This window comes from Mobula birostris, chromosome 9 (genome assembly GCF_030028105.1).
Source record: "Mobula birostris isolate sMobBir1 chromosome 9, sMobBir1.hap1, whole genome shotgun sequence".
In the NCBI taxonomy this organism is placed as follows: domain Eukaryota; kingdom Metazoa; phylum Chordata; class Chondrichthyes; order Myliobatiformes; family Myliobatidae; genus Mobula; species Mobula birostris.
The window spans coordinates 38,757,670-38,779,871 of NC_092378.1; the positions used below are offsets into that span (position 1 = coordinate 38,757,670).

General features: G+C 39.5%; 1 protein-coding gene across 1 annotated transcript in view; it reads left to right on the top strand.

Annotated features, from left to right (window-relative positions):
* The first annotated feature begins 219 nt into the window (after positions 1-219).
* Positions 220-22,202, top strand: part of LOC140202693 (receptor-type tyrosine-protein phosphatase zeta-like) — a 307,307-nt gene continuing 285,324 nt past the window's right edge. The window contains exon 1 of the mRNA XM_072267863.1: positions 220-289. Within this exon, the coding sequence (XP_072123964.1) occupies positions 259-289 (31 nt within the window). The 5' untranslated portion in view covers positions 220-258. The remainder of the gene's footprint in view (positions 290-22,202) is intronic.

The following is a 22,202-nucleotide window of genomic DNA, read 5'->3' on the forward strand; positions in this document are numbered from 1 at the left end:
ACTCCTTGTAAGGAAGAGAATTCAGTCACAATGAGAAAAACGTGATTTGCAGGAGAGAGCAGGAAGACAATGAAGTGGGCATTGTTAGCTCTCTTTGGTTACTCTTAAAAAAGGAAAGTAAACTGTTACAGTGGAGTTATTAACAGATTTGTTAATGATTGCAAAATTGCTAAGGTGGACTCAAGATGAGTAACCACAACCAACATTCCTTTGCAAGGCTGTGAGCGTCAAAGGGAGGAGGATTTTAGTGAAGCCAGCATGTCCTACTTGAACATCTTGCTGACACTTGGTAGGTTGCCTGATGTGGAGAATGTTTGAGGTGCTGGGGTACTGATGTGAAACCATAACTTACTTTGAGCCACACTATGAAGCAACAATAATATATTTATATAGTGTGATGGATAGTCACTTTCCAGTACCCAAGAGGCTTTTGTTAACCTTGGCTTTCTTGCACGGCAGAATAACTTTTCCAAAGGATCATAGCTGTTTGCGACAGTTAAACTTCTAACCAATATTCCTTGCTCAGTTTCTTGTTGTAACCAAGTGGATAATGAGGTCTTGTAGGTCCATGTTTAATCAATGTAAAACAATGGGGTTTTGTCAATTGGCCTGCATCAAACCAGACAACACCAGCTAAGTTATTTGCACCATTGTGAATGGGTTCAAGGAAGCTTACAGACCAAACTGCAAGTGATTTTGTCACTTAACACATCAAACATAGACACAGACAGAGTTAATCAATAATTGGGATATAGTATATGTGTACTCAGAGAGTCAGCCCAGACAGCATTAATTTTGGGTGAATGGGGTCTCTATCCCCAAGGTTATGACCATCTGTGTGAATTACTTTGTCCCAGCAGAGGCAGATGAAAAACAACACATGCAGATAATATTAACTTCTAGCAAAACAGTATAAATGTCAGAAAGATTTGGGAACTGTTAGGAATGACTAGGAGAATGACAGGAAGGAGGACTTGCATTTGTTCCTTTACCTTTGGTTTTGGTAATGGATGAGTTGTTTGTCTGAAACTCTTTTGGTATGTTCCTTTAGCTTGTAAGAATTTTATATGTTTGGAAATCATTTGTTATTTATAAATCTTTTGTAATTCAGGAACCTTTTAGAAATCAGAAATTCTTTTTGGGTTTTAACTATGTCTAAATTTAAAAGTGTGTCATTAAAAATAAAATAAACTATTTAATCTACATCATTTGCTAGAAGTATCTCTTCCTTGGTAGAGAGGAGGGACTCACCACTCAAGTTATGGATATTGTGCGGAGACTACAGCGGGAAGTTATCTAGTCTTTGAAGAGGAGGTTAGTACAGTATAACCTTCCTGTGGTGAGGGTACCTGTAGATACCTATACACATAGGACTTAAAATCTTCTTTTGAGTTTAGGGCTTCGCAGACAGTGAACCCAATACTATCACAATGATGCCTTGACAAAGTTAAACAACCACAGGAGGATTATCAAATAAGATGTCACTCTCTGCTATATATCTCTCCATGTCTTTAAATATGCGTTGTAGGAGAGGGAAGGCTGATGATGTACCCAGAGAAGGGATGAGTGCCACATCATCCCAATGTGAGATGATGTGAATGCAGCAAGGTTCATGAGCACACGGTGCAATGTTCATCCACCAGCACTGGCAGTCTGAACAACCTTCGCAGACATTTACAGCCAACCAATATTCCTTACGTCTTGAAATGCACCAATCCTCTTTCAAATCTGAGGTAATTTAAATGGATTGGGTCCGAGGCAAAGTGATGACTTGAATAAATTGTAAAATAAAATATTAATAATTTACGATGATGTCAAATTCCTGGATTTTATCCTCTATGAGATTGGAAGCTATCCAAATTTCTAATCCAATCTATACCACTGCTGGAGTGGAAGAGAAAGGCCCTTAAAAGAACCCTGCCAAGATGGAGATTTTGACATGGGTTGAGGGTTCTTGATTGCATAACATACCCATGATTCCTGCCAGAAAATGGTTGTCATGACAGCCTTATTGGCCAGTGTAAAATACACAGGAGATGGATGAGAAAGTTTCTGCAGAAATTTAAAAAGGAGAATGTGGAGAGAATCCCACAAGAAACTGAAATTTATGCAAAGATTGGAAGATAAAGGTACAACCTAACTGTTGTGCAGTCTGAAGACTAGCTTGTTCAATCCAATTACAAAGTTTGCCAGTGAAGAGCATTAAAAGCTTCCTTTTGTACACTCTGCTTTAACTTGGAAGTTATTCCGCTGAATGTAAGCAGCAAAAAAAAAGTGTTTCTGTTCTGTACCCAGCAGTGTTGCTTGTTTCCAACATGCCCGTTAACTGGATCTTTAGAAATTTGGACAGAAGATTGAAAGGTTTTTTCATTGGTGGATTCCATCAGTTGTCATGGCATTGAAATCGGTGTTGAAAAGTACTGTGTTCTCCTCTTTGAGCTCTTGATGTTGAGTAGGATCAGTGGTGTCCTGTCTGCTGGTATTATGCAGCCAGTCATTCACTTTCTAAGTCTCGATCTGGGAGCCATACTAATGCAAGCCACAACACATGTCCGTTTCTGCAAAAACAAACCCACCACAAAGATTGGGCACCTTTGCTGCTAGGATAGCCTTAAGAAGTTTGCTTTTGTATGCAGCTGCTCAGCCTTAAGCCTATATTGCAGCTTTGGTTTTGCAATTGGTGTATTCACCAATATTGGGTCTCCCCTTAGATAATTTGATGCATTATCCACATTACCTAGTTTACATTAGACAATAGCTTAATCCAAAGGTGTACAATAATACTTTATTAGAGAAACATTTGTGTTTTTCTTATGTCATCCCTAAGAATGTGGGCTGAGCAAGGAATTAGTCAAAGATGTCTGGATTTAATTTAGAAGCCAGTTATTTCATTGCAAGGGAAGTGTTCAAAACAGTAGATGTAAGTGGACTCAGCTCATTCCAAATCCACATCTTCTCAATACACTTCACAAGTTCAAACACACGTTGTCATATTACTATAATAATTGCTTTTTAAACTTCTTGTTCTTAGTAAAAGCCCCTTGCAGGCTCCCTGCAGAAATTCATTGACCTTTGCATCCTCTACCACTTTATTTATTTTAGCTTGCTCATGAACTGAAAAGGGCAGATAAATTTACAACATAATGAGGGTGATGTGTTGGTATTGGGACAAGCTGACAATGTGTTTGTAGAATTCATCAGTGTGGAAATGCTACAATAATGTTAATAGAATACTAACTAGAATGTTAACTATCTACCTTTCTTGTAGCCAATAATTGGGAAATATCTTTGAGTTGTTCCTATTCCCAGTCCTGAATTTCACTGGTGCACTTGCAATTTCTAATACGTTGCTGACAAATGAGAACAGTGAACTAGGAGTAATTCCAAGGAAATTTCAAATGTAATCTATAAATTAGCAGATGTACATGCAACATTTCCTTTCCCCTGTCCCTAACATTGTTTTGCCATTGGAGAAGGTCCTGAGGAGGTTCCCGACAATGATCCTAAGATTAAAAGGGTTAATTTAACATGTTATTCCTCTCTGTGCCTTGTGGCGCATCAGGTGGCAAACTTGCCATTTCTTAAACATTTTGTCTGTTTTCTTTATGGGGCTATGCTGTTAGCTCAACACTCAACCCAGCACAGATGGAAAGTGTGCAAGGAGCCACCTGGATTCGAACCTGTGACCACTTGCCTCCAAGTCCGGTGCTGATGCCACCACACCATCGGTTGGGTTAACTAAACATACGAGGATTGTTTAATTTCTTGGGGCGTGTATTTGCTGGAGTTTAGAAGAAGGGGGATCTCATTAAAGCCCATTGAATATTGAAAGGCCTAGATAGTGGGCACAGCCCCAAAATAGGACATCTCTTTAGAACAGAGAATCTGTGGAATTCATTGCCACAGATGGCTGTAGAGGCCAAGTCATTATATTTAAAGTGGAGGTAGATAAGTTCTTGATTCATAAGGTGCCAACCACTGTGGCAAGAAGGTAAGAGCCTGGGCTTGAGAGGGATAATAAATCAGCCCTGATGGAATGATAGAATAGACTTGATCAGCCAAATGGCCTAATTTGCTCTTAGGCCTTATGGTCTAATTGCTTTGTAGGCTTGTAGTTGAGAATTAGACAAGATTCCTGACAACTTAGTAATTAAATAGAAAATACACAGAATTACAACAAATTAAATAAAGTAGCAATGCAAGATCAGGTGATGTGGTGTAGTTGCGTGACGTGGCAGCTGGTGGCCTCTATTGTGGTTCTGCAGCAAGGATTGGTTGCTCGAGGAACTCAGGCTCAACGTTGATGACCTGGAATCTGGGCTGCAAACGTGCATCGGGAGGAGTTACCTGGATACTGTGTTTCAGGAGGCAGACATGCCCATTGTATTAACTGCCTCTTATTTGTGGTAAGAGGAAAGAGGGTGTGACTCTGAGTGTGGCAGATAGGGGGATTCAAGAGATAGTGAAGGAGGAGCCTTAGCACCTGAGCTTGTCCAACAGGTCTGAGATTCTGCTCTTTGTGTGGACAACAATCAGCTGCAGGAGGGATGAACAACCTAACAGTTGTTCAAGGAGGCATTCTAGAGGGGGGAGAGAAGTGAAGTGTGGTAGTAATTGGGGATAGTGTAGTCAGGGAAATGGGCACAATTTTCTGTCCCACAGATTGAGAGTCCCGTTGGCTGCCCTATTCACAGGTTTGGCACCTCTGATCTGGCCTGCACAGGAATTTGCAGTGAGAAAGGAAAGATCCACTTGCCATGGTCCATTTGGGCACCAATGATGTAGGTAAAATAAGGTAAGAGATTTGGCTGAGGGAATATGAGCAGCTAGGGGTTTAAAAAGTTAATATCTGGATTGCTACCTGAAGCATGTGACAATCGACACAGGATCAATTAGATTTCAAAGTTGGTGTGGGAGAAGTGGAAGTGTGAGACTGGATATCAGACCACTAGAAAATGACATTAGAGAGGTAGTAATGAGGGACAAAGAAATGGTAGATGAACTTAAGTATCTTGCATTAGTCTTCACTGTGGAAGACGCTAGCAGTACGCCAGAAATTCAAGAGTATCAGGGAGAATAAATGAATATAGTTGCTAATACTGAGGAGAAGGTGCTTGGGAAACTGAAAGGTCTGAAGGTAGATAAATCATCTGGACCAGATGCGTTACAGCCCAGGATTCTGAAAGAGGAAGCTAAAGATATTATGGAGGCATTAGTAATGATCTTTCAAGAATCTCTAGATTCTGGAATGGTTCTGGAGGACTTGAAAATTGAAAATGTTACTCCATCCTTTAAGAAAGGAGTGAGATAAAAGAAAGGAAGTTATAGTCCAGTTAGCTTGACTTCAGTGGTTGGGAAGAGGTTGGAGTCCATTATTAACGATGAGGTTTTGGGGGAATTTTAAGGCACATGATCAAATAGGGCAAAGTCAGTATGGTTTCCTTAAGGGGAAATCTTGCCTGATAATGCAAGCTGCCACACAAGAGGCTGCTTAACAAGATAAGAGACTATGGCATTTTAGGAAAGACACTAGCATGGTTAGAAGATTAGTTTTACTGGCAGGAGTCGAAGAGTGGAAATAAAGGAATCCTTTTCTGGTTGGCTGCCAGTGACTTGTGGTGTACTGCAACGGTCAGTGTTGGGACCGTTTCTTTTTATGTTATATGTCAATGATTTGCATGACGGAATTGATGGTCATGTTTGCGGATTACACAAAGAATTGCAGATCGTGTTGAGGGTCTGCAGAGAGTCTGCAGAAGGACTTCAACAGATTAGGAGAATGGGAAAGAAGTGGCAGATGAAATATAATGTAGGGAAGTGTTTGGTCATGCACTTTGGTAGAAGGAATAAAGGTGCAGACCATTTTCTAAACAGGGAGAAACTTTGGATATCAGACATGCAAGGGAACTTGAGAGTCTTCATGCTGGATTCCCTGAAGATTAGTTAGTAGGTTATATCAAGAAGGCAAATGCAATGTTAGCATTAATTTGGAGAGGATGAGAATAGAAAAACAAGGATATAATGCTGAGGCTTTATAATGCATTGGTCAGACTGCATTTCAAGCTGTTTATTATGAGCAGTTTTGGGTCCATTGTTGAAGAAAAGATGTGCTGGCATTGGAGTGGTTCCAGATGGGGTTCAGGAGAATGACACTGGGAATGAAAGGTTTAACGCACAGGCAGAGTGTGATTACTCCAGGCCTGTACTCTATAGAGTTTAGAAGAATGAGGGGAGATCTCATTGAAACTTTTTGTATATTGAAAACCCTAGATAATGTGGATGTGGAGACAATGTTTCCTATAATAAGCGAGTTTGGTACCAGAGAGCACAGCCTCAGTGTAAAAGGACATCTCTTTAGAACAGAGATGAGGAATTTCTTTAGCCAGAGCGTAGTGAATCTGTGTAATTTATTACCACAGACAGCTCTGGAGGCTGTCATTGGATATATTTAAAGTGGAGTTTGGTTGTTTCTTGATTAGTCAGGAAGTCAAAGATTGCAGGAAGAGGGCCGGAGAATGAGGAATGGTGGAAAAGTCTCAATGGGTCGAATGACCTAATTTTGCTCATATGTCTTATGGTCAAAGTAGGTCTGAATTTGTAGGACATGGGCACCAGTACTGGAGAAGGAGGGAACTGTTCCAATGTGACAGGTTCCACCTGAACTTTGCTGGGACCAAGGTCCTGGTGAATCGGATTACTAGGTCTGTGGGCAGGGTTTTTAATTGATGAATAGAGGGGACGAGTGCAACAATTTGGACCAGTACAGATAAACTAAATGGAAGTAGAGTGCAGTAGATGTTACTGAAGTCTCCAGGATGTTAAAAAAAAGACAATTATTAAAGAGGTAAGAATTTAACTTCAGGCAACATAGAGGCAAATTTGAGAGGGACAATGATGAATACAGGACTGAAAATGTTGCATTTGAATAAGGTATATGAGCTTATAGCACAGTTAGAAATTGGTAGATAAAACATTGTGTGTATCACGGAGTCATGACTGAAAGAAGATCACAGCTGAGGACTAAGCATCCAAGAGTACTCATCATATTGAAAAGACAGCCTTGTGTGCAGAGGGAGTGGATGGCTCTGTTGTCAAAAAATGAAATCAAATCCTTAGGAAGAAGATGTGAAGACGTAAAATTCTTGAAGGGAGAGTTAAGAAACTGCAATGGTAAAAATATTCTGATGGGAGTTATATATAGACTTCTGAATAGAGGATGGGACGTGGGCGTATAAATTTGAACACAGAAAAGGCATGTAGAAAGAGCAGTATTATGGTAGTCATGCAAACTTTAATATGGAGACAGACTTGGAAAATCAGTTTGCCACTAGATCCCAATAACTATAGAGGCATAAAACAGGAGCTGGCTAAAGTTTATTGGAAAAAGACCCTAACTGGGATGACAATAGAGCAGCAATGGCAAGAGCTTCTAGGAATAATTTGGATGATACTACATTCTAAATGGAGTATAATACAATTGTGGCTGACCAAGGGAAACCAAAGTCAACAAAAATAAAACAAGAGAGGGCATACAATGTAGCAAAAGTTATTTGGAAACTAGAAGATTGAGAAGCTTTTAAAAACCAACAGAAGGCAACTAAAAAAAGCAATAAAGAGAGAAAAGATGAAATATGAAAGTAAGCTAGCCAATAATATAAAATAGGATCCCAAAAATGTTTTCAGATATATAAAGAATAATAGAGAGGCAAGAGTGAACACTGGACTGCTGGAAAATGACACTGGGGTAGTGGTAATAGGGAATAATGAAATAGTGGGTGAACTGAATAAATATTTTGTGCTTGTCTTGACGGTGGAAGACTTCAGCAACATGCAGATATCTGAGAGAGTCAGAGGGCAGAAGAGAGTGTAGTCTCTTTTACTAAAGGGAATTTGATTGGGAAGCTGAAAAGTCTGAAGGTAGATAAGGTTGATGAATCATATGAAACAGATGGATTACACCCCAAGATGAGGTAGCTGATGAGGAGGCACTAATAGTGATCTTTCAAGAATCATTAGATTCTGGAATAGTTCCAGAGTACTGGAAAATTGCCATGTCACTCCACTTATTAAGAAAGAAAGGAGACAAAAGACAAGTATTACAGGAATGATTCTAGCTTTTTTGTTAGAAGATTGGCTGAAATTATGGGCCAGTTAGCTTGATTTCAGTGGTTGGTGAGATATTAGAGTCTATTATTAAGGATGAAGTTTACATGTACTTGGAGGCATGTGATAATATAGGCCAAAATCAGCATGTTGTCTGACAAATCTGTTGGAATTTTTTAAGGAAGTAACAGGCAGAATAGACAAAGACAGTCAATGGATGTTTACTTGGATTTTCAGAAGGCCTTTGACAAGGTGCTGCACATGAGGCTACTAAACAAGATAAGAGCCCATGGTATTACAGGAAAGATGCTAGCTTTTTTAAAAGATTGGCTGACTGGCAGAAAGGAAAGAGTATGATAAAGGGTGTCTTCACTGATTTGCTACTGATGACTAGTGGTGTTCTGCTGGAGTCAATGTTGGATCCTTTACTTTTCACACTATATATTCAGGATCTGAACTTCGGAGTAGATGGCTTTGTGGCCAAGTTTGTGGATGATATAAAAATGGTTTTTTTGGGGTGGTGGTGGGATGAGGGAGGGAGCAGATAGTGTTACGGAAGCAGGAAGTCTGCAGAAGGATTTGAACAGGTTGGGAGAATAGGCAAAGAAATAGCAGACAGAATACGATGTAGAGTCATGCACATTGGTAGAAGGAATGGAGAGAGAATTCAGAAGTTTGAGTTGCAGAGGGACTTGGGAGTCCTGGTGTAGGATTCCCTAAAGGTTAACCTGCTTGTTAAGTTGGTAGAAAGGAAGGCAAATAAAATTCTTTTTTTTCTCTCTGAGAGGATTACAACATAAAAGGATATAATGCTGAGGCTTTAGAAGGCATTTGTCAGATCATATTTGGGTATTGTGAGCAGTTTTGGGCCCCACGCCAAAGCTGGGTGTGCTGGTGATGGAGATGTTCCAGAGAGGTTTCCGAGAATGATCCTGGGGATGAACAGGTTAATGTATGAGGAGCGTTTGATGGCTCTGGGCCTGTACTTTCTGGAGTTTGGAAAGATGGGGTAGTGGGTGGTGAGGGAGGGTGGAGTAACTCATTGACACCAACCTAATTTTGAAAGGCCTGGATAGAGTGGGTATGGAGAAGATGTTTTCAATAGTGGGAGGGTCTAGGACCAGTGAACACAACATCAGAATAAGAGGATGTTACTTCAGAACAGAGGTAAGGAGGAGTTGCTTTATTCAGAGAATGGTGAATCTGTGGAATTCATTGCCACAGATGGCTGTGAAGGTCAAGTCCCTGGGTGTCTTCAAAGTAGAAATTGATAGGTTCTTGATTGATAAGGATGTCAAAAGTTATCGGAAGAAGGCTGGAGAATGGGGTTGAGAGGGAATAATAAATCAGCCACGATCAAATAGCAAAGCAGACTTGACGTGCCGAATGGCTGATTTCTGCTCCTAAGTCTTATGGTCCTATGTAAAAAATAACCAGAAAAGTTTCTATAAAGACTTGTTAAATTTTAATGGTGTGGGGAAAAAAGTATTTGTTAGTAAACATCACAATTTAATGAAAGATTACTTGTGTAAATTTGACATGTTAACACTTTGCCAAAGCATCTTAATGTGTCTTATTCACTGAATTTACGGAACTTTTTAAAGCGAATTTAAAAGAGAATTTAAGGGTCTTTTAAGAAACCTTTGGATAGGTCATGGAGCTTAGAAAAATAGAGGGCTATAGGTAAGCCTAGTAATTTCTAAGGTAGGGACATGTTCAGCACAACTCTGTGGGTCGAAGGGCCTGTGTTGTGCTGTAGGTTTTCTATGTTTTCTATGTTTCTATGAATTGATTACATGGTTCAATAACTTTAGATATGGGCAAAGACAACATTAGCTCCGACCAGTAAGGTCCACTCAACAACAATGGCCAGGTGGAATTGTGAGGATGTAGGAATGAACGTCAATCATTGCAGTAATGGAGACATCATCTTGTTTGTCAGATCTCGGTGAAATGATTTTAATATGTACCTAAGAGAAAATATTAGCTCATAGACCCTAATCTCCACCAATGCAGTCATTTTTGACTCTTCATCTGGAGAAAGAAACTTTTGTATCAGAATCAAAGATGCATTCAAATAAATTAAGTTGTGTGTCTTGTAGTTTAGTTATAATTTTTACTCTTTGTCTATCAAAGCTGATGGTAATTCTTCAACCCAGTTGGTTGGATCCCCAATATGATTTTTTTTTTCCCTATTTGCTCTAAACTTTACACTGGTCAGAATGGCCTCAAGCTCATTTTTGGTAAAGACTCTTGAGGATACAATGGAGAGAATTTCCTTCTTAGTTCCAAAAAGAGAATAAATAAGATCTATACTGAACTTGAAATATGACCCAAGAGCCATTCCAGTTTTAATCTGTAAATGAGTAGAGTTGAATAGTCACAAGAGCACAGCAAGGTCTCCAAAAATAACAATTTGATCTCAACAATTTAACTTGCATTAGTTATGTTGATTGAAATGTAAATATTGACTAGAAATTTCCTGCATTTTGATGCCAGCAATCTCTCAGACTCACTTGAGATGGCAAGTTGGCAGCTCTATAATGGCCTGGAATATGCTGCTGGTAACCCTTTGTTTGCTGGTAAGTTTGTCCTCATCTTCCATGCCTGGATATTGTGATAAGGAAGTCAGAGGAAAAAATGGAGGACAGATGAAGACACATCTGCATTACACACCCCCCCCCCCCCGCCACTACCAGTTGGGGTGTCACGGTCACATAGTGGTTGGCATGACGCTATAACTGCTTGGGGCATTAGAGCTGGAGTTCAATTCTGGCATCTTCTGTAAGCATGTTTGTATGTTCTTTTCCATATGTCCGTGGACTTCCTTTGGGTGCTCCAGTGTCCTCCCGCCTCAGCAGCCAGACATCAGTCAATTACTCTTAAAAGTTTTTGTAATGGTCTGTCCATCTGCCTTTCCATTCTAACCTCACAAGGTTGCCGCTGGCCTAGTGCTTTTCAGGTTACTCCTCTGTCCCTGTGCCTTTTCCATCCTTACATTTTCAAGAAGAGCCACATCTTTCTCCACAGAACTGCTGATCATATGAGCGAACATTGGTCATTTTCTCCAGGTTCTCCCTCTCCTTCAAATCCGATATGATTGCACTTAATAAAAACACTTGCCCTTTATATCCTCAAACTTACTCCCATTTTCTCAAATCATACTGAACATATTGGATTCCGAATTGGAGCATGTATTTCCTTCTGCTCCGTGCTTGGACTCCTTTCATTAGGCTTCCATCCCCGTCATAATGAAACATCCTTCACTCTTCAGATGAAGTCTTATATTGCTGTGACTGTGCTGAGAGATCTCTCCTCATCTGAGTATACCACCAGGCTAAAGGATAGCTTGAACCCCACTATTAGGGTAGTTAGAATATTAACTAGTTTCCTAGGACAATAAGATGGACAGTTGACTCACCATCTACCTTGTTATGATCCTGCATCCTATTGTTTACCCGTACATTTTCCCCTAGCTATTACTGCTCTTTATTTCTCCTCTGTCATTGTTCTACCTTGTACTACCTCAATGCATCGTATAACCATTGATGCATCAGCAGTATGTATGAAAATCCTTACAATGTATCTCGGTACATGGGACAATAATAAAACAGCTCTAATTCCAGTGGTTGACCATGACATCCTCCTCCAGTTCTACTGCTAGACGTTCAGCCATATCATCTAAATAAATGAAATTCACATGAGCTGCCAATACACTGTCCTGCTCAGCACTATCTCTCTCAACTGTGATTTGTCACACTGTTTGTCTGATGTCCTGTGCTGTCACAGGAAAGCAATATCAATTATCAGAGATCCCCACCATCTAGGCCATGCTCTCTTCTTGCTGCTGCCATCAGGTAGAAGGTACAGGAACCTTGTGACTTGCACCACCATGCTCAAGAACAGTTACTATCCCTCAACCATCAGGCTCTTGAATAAAAGGAGATAACAATACTCAAATTCACTTGCCCCATCATTGAAATAGTCCCTCAACCAATGATCTCACATTCGAGGACTCTTTATCTCATTATTACAAGATCTTGTTATTTATTTCTATTTATTTATATTTGCATTTGCACAGTTTGTTGTCTTCTGCACTCTGGTTGATCTTTCATTGATCCTGTATAGTTACTATTCTGTAGATTTGCTGCATATGCCCACAAGGAAATGGATCTCAGGATCTCAGAAAATGGTGACATATATGTACTTTGATAATAAAATTTACTTTGTACATGTGCAGAAGTTTTCTCAAACTAAATACAGGAGAAACCAAAGTGGTTCATTAGACCCCAGCAAAATCTGATCCTTATTCAGTCTCCATTTCTTTCTCTGACAACTACTGAAACTGAACTAAACTTTTTACAAATCTAGGCCGAGTTTCACCTGCACCCACTTGTAGGATGTTGTCCAAATTCACCCCACCTCTACTAATCTGTTGTAATTTATTGTCACATGGACTGTTGTAGCTCTGAATGAAAGTTTGAATTTATTCAAGATAATAGCCAGGTCAGAGAACAGTTTGTTCCTCTGCAGTGGCAATTCCTCCAGTTCTGTCAGAATGAATGTTTGATAAAGTAACTCTCCCATCAAAAACCCAAGGTGCCAATCATTTCTTCCTTGAGGAACTGGCATTAAGTTTGCTCTAATGAAAAATACTGGATTAGTTGCTGGGTGTAGATTTGGATATTACTCAAACTTACAGATTCAAAGTTTATTGTTGTCATTAAATCTACGTATTTATTTATTTAGCGATTTGGCATGGAGTACCCGCTTCCGGCCCTTCAAGCCATGCCACCCCACCAACCCCCAACAAACCTGATTAACCCTAAACTAATCGGGGACAATTTGCAATGACTAATTAACTTACCCAGTACATCTTTGGACTGTGGCAGAAAACCGGAGGACCTGGAGAAAACCCATGCATTCTCAGGGTAATACATATAGAGAGGCCTTGCAGAACTGCACCCAAATTGAACTGAAAAACTCTGGAACACCCCGAGCTGAAACAGCATCATGCTAACTGCTATGCTACCGACTGCCAGACTGTTAAATGTATATATGGCTTTACCAGCCCGAAATATAGGTTGATAAAGGCAGTAAGACAAAAGGTAAGAGTTCGGCAAATCAGCCCATTGAGTCTTGTATGTATGCTGATGTATACGCTTTGTACACAATTCTAAAAAGATTTTCAATTATACTGTACACTTTGAAGAGGATGGTACTGTGAAAGTTCCAGAAAGGCAAACGTTAAAGAGAATGTCTGGGCGAAGATGATTGTGGTGGTGTAGTCAAGCCCAGACAAGGGAAACCTTTGAAGTAAGACTGCCAGAGACAACCTTGCCCATTGCAGACAGGTAGGTGGGGTTGACTGTGGCAGTGTGTAAGTAAGCCAGTTAGTGAGACCTCTGTACTGAGACTTTGATAGAAAGGTCTTCTTAAAACATAGTGTCCCTTCACACAACAGGGAATGCTGGAGACAGATGAGATAGGAATAATGGAAGGATGGGAAATACACCCAACAGCTAAGGGACAATTGCTTCACTGACTTCACGTTATCAATGGTTGTCAGCTTGAAGTTTTGATCCACTTTTAATATCTCTATTGAGAATGGCAACTGATCTTGCAAATAAGGAATTCAAGCACATACAATTTACCAAAATGGTCAATATCTGTAACTAATAAGCCAATTTTGCAAAAAAGAGCAGTTTTCTGTCTTGACTTCAGAGTGTCAGGGGCAATGCTGTTGTCCCTGTGCACAAGTAAAATGAAAATGTGTTTGAGTCATAAGAGTCTGTGTGGTTTGGGCCTGTTATTTTTATCGGTACCTTCAAGAAAACTGGTTTTATTCTTTCTAACTATATAATCAAATTGCCATTTTATATTGTTTCATTTGTAAATGTAATTAAAACTACTTTCACACAAAATACCCATAGTTACAGTATATTTAATGTTATTGTGATCCTTAGAAAATAAAGAACTAGTTAAATGCTTACTGTTAGCTTGCTCCGTAATCAAGGGCTAAATGCTATGTTGGTTTCCTTTCTCAGGAATGACAGTCATTAATTACAAACTGTGCACAGTGCAGCTAGTGTACAATCTCTCATTTTAATAAGGTACACATCTCCTGTCTTTCAGGGCTTATTGTTGAAAAAGGATCAAATAAAAGAAAATCAGTGGTCCTTTTTTTAAAAAATCAGTCCAGCTAAACCAAATGTTTGTACTTTTGACTTTAATAGGATTAAGTAATCAAAATGGTTTCAGAAGGAACAGAGAAAGCCAATTGCAAGTTCTTGCACAAATATTGCATTCCCAATATCTTTCATTTTCAAAGGTCAGCCTGCCATCACTGGTGATGCAGGCAGCTGGTGTAACCTGTTGATTAGCCTGGTGGAAGTATTAAATGCTTCCCACGGTTGACATTTTTGGTTTGATGACGATTTTTGGATTTTTGCCAGTGGAGTATTTTGGGTTACATCTAAAATTTTAAAAAAGTAATAACAGTAATGATATGAGCACATAACTGCGACCATAGTAGAACCAACATCAGTAAAATTGCTGAGCCAATTAAGACAACCGAGAAAAGGTCTTAACCCAAACAGCTAAAACCCATAACGAGCAAGAGTTCCATTCTTGGACTATGCAACATTAACACATCCAGCTCTGCCACTGCAACTCCTTCAAAAAACTGGTTGGATAGGAAATTGATTAGTGCCTTGGTTCTCACTTGAAATGCATTGGTACCGACTTGGTAATAAAATAAGAATGATTTGTTATTTACATTATGTAGCCAATAAATGCTTGCCATCATGGCAAGTTGAATCCTGGAATAGTACAACACAGGAGGAGTTCATTCAGCCTTTTTTTTTTAAAAGCCAATCCATTAGTTCCACTTCCTCATTCTTATCCTACACAACTACCATTTTTTCTCCAAGTAGCCATTTCCCATCTAAGACAACGGAAGAATATATATTTTGCCCTTATTATCAGCTGCAATAGTTTTTTTGTGTGTACCACACCTGGTTCTTTGACTAATCACATTAAAATTTTGCTCTGCAGCAAAAGGTGCATTTGTTTTCTCACTTTTCCTGTTTTGATGGAGAGCCGTTGACCTAAAATGGTGACTTTGTTTTTCCGTGCTGCCTAATGTGCTGAATACCTGCAGCATTTTCTGTTTTTATTTATCTGTTTATTTTCTTTATTCACCCTTTGAACAATGGAAATTATTTCTTAAAATGATTACTTTATCTAAATCTTTCATGATATTAGATGTCTCTTTACAGTATCCATTTAGCCTCTCTGCTTTGAGGAGAGAAATATTAAATGGGGAAAAATGTGTGGTATCAAAGGCCAACAGTAACCACATGTTAATGATTTGAGAAGGTAACACAATGGTTGCCTAACCTTAACCCTGTAATTTTGGTGTAAGGGTTCTGAGTCAGAGGCTGTTGTTTCAGTTACTCTTTGAAGTGGTAGTCCTAAACCACTAATGTGCAATACAAGCCAGTTATAAAACAGTATTCTTTCTGAATGGGGAATAAAGGCAGAGACTACTTGTTGCCAGTGATTGAAATGTAATTCCCAACATGTCCAGCACATCTCATTTGAGCATAAGGAGTATGCTGAAGTGTGTTTAGTTCAACCTTTTAGCATTTTAATTGTATCACTTTAGCCCTAAATAAATTCGATGAATTGAAAGGATTTATACTGAGTAAATGACAAAAAAGATGAATTTTTGAAAAGTTAATAGCTGAACATTTGTCCAGGGCCTACAATAAGCTTGTCTAATCATTTATGTACTTCAAAAAGTAGTAAGCTTTTATAGAAAAAAAATGTCTTTTCTTCAAGGAAGGTTTTTCTCTTTCATTCTATGATTTCAGTTATTGACTCTGCTCACACCATTCAACTCCATTGACTCCATCACTAACGTTTCCACACTGCACCGAGTGACTTGTTTTTCATTATACCATCATAACCACCACCTCCCCACTTCCTTGTGTAGCTTGGTTGAATTACCACCTCAAAAAATGACTGCAACTTAAGAAATGGAAATAGGAGCAACCAAGTCAGCCACTCATGCCTTCAGTGCCATTCTGTACAAGCATGGCTGATCATTTATTTCAGGGTCCTTTGTCAGTATAAACAATATATCTCTTGATTCCTTTAGTATTCAAACATTAACCTCTGCCTTGAAGATAATCAGTATCTGAGACTCCACTGCCCTCTTTCATAAAGAATTCCAAAGAGTCAAAGTCTTTGTGCTGAAGGAATTTCCATTCGCAGTCAGGAAGTGCCCCTCCTTCCATCGTTCTTGTGCAATCTTCAGTCTACCCTATCTAGCTCGATAGGATTTTAGACTTTTCAAGTAGATCATCTTCCAGTCTTCTAAACTTCAGAGAACATGAGGCCAGTCGGTTTAATCTCATCTCATGGGGCACTTCCCACCACACTCCCCTCATTCCATTCATTGCCGCAATGCTCCAGGAATAGAGTCAGTGTTTGGATTACAGTAAATGAGTTGCTATGATTTTAATTAAACATAAAATGCCTCACGCCGTTTTGTTTGAGAAAACCTACAGGATCACTTTTCCTGCTGTGTTTTTGCCACTTAAATAAATCAATATTTTTCTGAACTCAGCAATTATCATATTAATGCTACCATTGCTTGTCTACTTTCATACATTCAAAATACTTCCCCACACTACCATAGCCAAATTGTGTTTCCAACTTCCTTGGTTTAATTTGTTTAGATTTAACATCCTAACTTTAGATTGAATTAGTCATAGAATCATTCAGTTAGGAAATAAACCTTTCAGCTCAACTGGTCCAAGCCAACGAAGATTCCCATCTGTGCTAGTCCCATTTGTCCACACTTAGCCCATATTCTTCTAAATCTTGCCTGTCCATATTCCTATCCAAGTACCTTTTAAATGTTAATATTGCTCTCATATATTTAAATATTTAAAATAATTTTAATATCAAGTCCTCCTCATAGAAGGCCACTTGCCTCAAGTTTTTTTTAAAGACCCTCTTCTGACAATGTAGAACATATTTTACTTTATATTCTTAGATTTCCCAATCCCCGTGATCCTTTGCTGTGGTTCATCCACTTTGATCTTTTGTCCACTGTAACACCGTTGACATTGGGTTTCTTATTGTGTCAATTGCAAACTGAAGCTTATCAAAAACTCTATAAGTGAGCCCGTCAAAAACAATGAGTTTGACAAGACCTTCCAGAAAACATTGGGCATAACTCACCTTTCTACTTATAGCCTCTGTTTTTAATTCACCTTCTCCATTTGCAATATTTTTCATTCAAGAATATTGTTTACTCATTCACAAGATTAAAGGAGAACAAAATAATTGTTACTCCAGATGCCGTACAGCATATAAAAACACATTAAGTTAAAGAAACACAATAATAAAAAAATGCTCTAATGGTAAAAAAGTTTTAGATGTGAACCATTTCCTTTCTGGTTTCCTTTAATATTTTAGCAGCACAGTTTTTAATTTTAATTACATTCTTTACTTTGCCAGAATTTTGTCTGTCATTTGAATGTGCTACAAGAAACCCTTTTTGCCATTCACATACCCTGAAGGAATAGCATTTTATATCTGAACTTATAGAAATAACATCCTCTGTACTGAACCTGAATTACCAAAACATAAAATGTTAAATCTTACATGAAGTAGAAATACAATAATATTTGAATAGAGGATATCTGAAATATTATTTACAATCCTGGGGTCCTGCACTGCATTGAAAAGCAAAGTAATTGGCTACAATGCATCACCAAAAGGGGTTTCACACATGAGCCCTTTCATAGAAGTGACTGAATCAAAGAATGGGTAAGAGAGCAGGTAGATTGGCATCCTCCTGTAATAGCAGTCCCTTGGATCTGAGGATGATTTACTTCCTTTCTGGTTTTGAGCTGACTGATGAGGACATGGGAATTGCAGACTCTTCCTTTTGAAAGGGCAAGAGCAGTCTGATAAACAGAAGGGAAGGCAATTTGGGAACCGGCGACTCCATCTGCCATTCACACTGAGATACTTTGTGCTCCTGGTGTATTGCTAGATTTTCTTAATACCATTCCAAGTACCCTCCTCCTGCACTTATGAACAGTTGTTGGCTAGAGGTTCTCAAGAATCGATGGGGATGTTGCATTTTATTTTCAAGGAAGCTCTGAGCACATTCTTAGTTATCATCTGTCTTCCTGGTCATCTATTCCTGAGACAGAGCTTGGAACAAAGTACCTGTTTCAGCACTTCAGTGTTGAGCATGTGGAAGATCTTGTTTAATAGAGTGAATAAGGGTAAATGGGGACTTTAGTGCTGGGCATGTTAGCCTGGGAGAAGCCACTGATATTCTTTTGTTTATACTTTGAGTGAACTTGGGAGAATTTTACATACTGCTGCAGTATTGGTGATATCATTTCAAGTGCTTGTTGTAGATTATCCATCTCCAAAGCACATGGGAAGGCATGATGAGCGCTGCCTGATAGCCCAGGAGTTTTGTGCTGGATGTGAGGTCATGATCTGCAGGCCTCTTTCCTCAGTTGATCTAATGCTCTTAGTGCATTGAAGGCAATGGTGAAATTCATCTTGAATGTTTCCCTTCATTGGGATAGGGAAGTGGTCCACATTTTCCAAGGTCACACCGTCAAGGGGTGGACTTCTGCAATGGATGCAGATTGGTAGAGGATGTTTGTCTTGCAGATGCTGCATGCAAGCCTCATTCTTTTGAATGCCCCAGTGAGCAGGCTCACAATAATTGGAGCATGGCCTCAGGGTGTGTGCAAATACAAGTCTAATCTTCATATTGCACCTCACCAACTGAGATCTTAGTTCTGGAGTGCAGTCACTGTAGGCAGAACTATTTCCTATTAGGTTAGACAATAGCTCCACTGCTGCAAGAACGTTTCTTGGAGGTGAGGTGCAGCATTGACGAGACAATTAAATTTTAAATCAGCAAAGGCCAAGAAATTTTCTAATAAAAAATCTATGTTCAAATAATATTTGTGCAGTGACTCACGTAATACTTGTACATGGTTGTTGCAGCAGCATTCCTAAAGCATGCTGCTCAATAGACAGGCCTTGCACACTCACGTGTAGAGCTAGTGAACGCAAACAGGTGTATTTTGATTGGAGGTGGGGACTTTTAGTGGGTGGGGCTTGGGAAAATCGAGATGTGTGTTTGGAAGAGGACAGAGTGGTAAAGCTTGACGCAAAGTGTTCTTTTGATATGGGGGGGGGCAAGTGCAGAGGCAGTGCCAAAAATATTCAAGGTTTAGAGGGGCATTAATTGAAATTGGGTAAGAGGAGTATCAGGATTTCAAAAGATCATCATTGTTAGGGAATATTCTGAAGTTATGTAAATATAGCAAATATTAATTCAACCAGAACCAGTCTTCAGTTTTAATTGTAAATTGCAAGCAGTAAACTAGTTAAGTGCCCACAGCCTAAGAGATACAGTTTGCAAAATAGTGGCCATGAGACATTTGCGTATACATGAGCCAAATTTTAAGACAATTGGGTTGTGTTAATTGGCCTACATCACACCAGGTAACATGTGCTAAATTATTTTCTCCTTTGTGACTTGGTTTCAAACTGGCAGACCAGACCAATGTTGTCTCTTAGCATATTGAACATAGTCACGGGTACAGGCAATCCATAATTTTTGTGTGCTCAGGATATTTGTGTACTCAGAGAAAGCGCTGACAACATTAATTTTGTGTGTTTGGCTCGGTGTTTTAATAAGTATTTAAACTATTTGTGTGAACTATTTTGTGACAAAGGTTTTTGTCATTCAGAGGTGTCTCCCACTGTAGATATTTAATTCAGAGAAAGTATTGTCAACCCAAAATGTTGAAGTGAAAATATTGTAACTATTGAAATTGTATTGAATCACTTACTGTTACCTTTGATCGTTAGGGTATAAAATGTGATGTACCTTTGAGTGTGTGAGCCCTTACCGAGAGTGTCTTCATGAAAATGCCTGCTTGTTGTGACAAATAAAGACTTCTACATCACCAGCTTCAGTGTCTCTCTGATGACTTTTATCACAGTCACAACAATCATTGGGCCATCAGGAGAATGTGTATCAGGCTTGAGTGCATTGTGGTGGTGGGGAGAAACCCCTGAAAGCCATTCATGGGCTTGAACAATGTTGGTAGCCAGGAAATAGTGGTCAAGAGAAAACATTAAGGTGTAATTGGAAGACAAACCTATCTTGACGACAACTAGGTAGCTATTGGCTGAGTAAAGCCTTAAATAATAGAAAGGCAGCATTTGACTCTCCAATAAAGCCTCTTTTGTTGCACAAGGTTCACATTTTCCCTTGGCCACATTTATGCTAATTAAGTTTGTGCAAGATATTAGAACAGGCTCATTAGACACATACAACAGCCCTCTATCCTTTTGTATGCCAAGTGCCAGAGTGCTTCAAAGAAGCTCGAAGTGTGTGGTCTAGGCACAAAGGACCTGCTCATATGGAGCTTAAGATTAACTTCCTGTGAGTGCATGTGGATACTTTCATTTAATAAGGCTTCATAAAGACATCATCCTCTTCCAATTCCTTGGCTGTCTCCATTCTTTTATGCATAGTTTTCAATAACTCCTATATCAGTATCTTGAAAGTTTCTAATTTCATGTACGGCAAAATAATAGCAGTTCTACACTACGGCAGCATAAGTGTAGTGTAGAATATCATTGCCTCATCCCTTGCTTCACATGTTAATTCGACCGTTTCCCCTGCACCTTCATTATTGACCTACATCTTCATAATACAGTGGATTCCAGTTAATTGGGACACTTAACACGTCGCGTGTTCTTTTAGTTGAGAGCAAAATGAGACTCTGTCTGTTCTCGTGGACACAAACAAGATGCATTTGTGCATGGTCTCCTTTTTCCCATACTTACAGGAGTATGACAGGAGAGTCTGAGTGCAGCATCCTATCCTTCTTTTCCTCTTCTGGCCATCTATCCCACAGGATGAAGATGGTTCCTTTCAGTCAGTTAGTGGGGTTATACCCCACTCCTCAGAAAGGAACAGCATGTGCGTGAATGGATTTTTGGTGCGTAGGGGGTTGCACAGGTCCAGACCCACTCTCTCGACATCCCCTCCTGGATCTAGCGACATGGTGGGGTCCAAGACGGCTGGGGGAAGTTCTGTTGCAGTGAATGGCCAGACCAAGCTTCGATGTGAGGGAAGCCCTTTCCGCGCTTCACGGCACGTGTTTGCTAGATGGCCATTGGCTCTACGAGAGGGTTCATCCGCCCTTTGACATGCCTTGTTTTTCATCCTGCAGGGTGTCTAGCCACACTCCTCACCAGGTGAGGGAGCCGGTTTAGTCACCGACCACCCGACCATGTGACAGGTAGTACTGGGTTACATGGTACCAGTAGCACTCAGACAAGTGACCTGACCTCCTGTACACTTCGTATCCACTTTTATAGACCCGTCAAAGAGTTACTAAAATAGGAATGCCTATTCTCACACTCCTAAAGCCTATAACATTCCACAGTAGTTTAGTTTCACAGAATAGAATAATACTTGGTATAAATTCAGCTTAAGTAACACTAGTTCACATTGCAGCTTTAAAAAAAAGAATTACAAAAGAACCTACCTCAGCAAAATCTTACTTTTGCTTTACACTCCCACTGCGAATATATTGAAGCTTGAGTAAGGCAAATGTCTTGAATTTTAAAATAAAGAGTCTGCAGGCAGAACGTTTAGCTTCCTTAGATCTTGTTTATATTATAAAAGACTTATCAAGGCAGTTAATCCCTATCAGAACATCCTTAGCATGGTGATATTTCCAAAAAATGCTTCACTAAACAGGTCCTGCCAAAGTAATTATAGGAAATAATTAAATTGAGCTTGGGAGATAAATGTAGGCATGAATGTAGGAAGAAGCATTAACAATAGTTTTGGAGGTGGAGATTGCAGGGAAGGGAATTAGAGGTGTTGGATCACTATGGCTGATGGCTTTTCCATCAGTTATGCAGCTGACTGAGGTGAGGGAATTCCACCAAAGTAGGTCAGATTAAGAAAATGCTGGAAGCATTCAGCAGATCAGGCAGCATCCATGGAAAGAGTA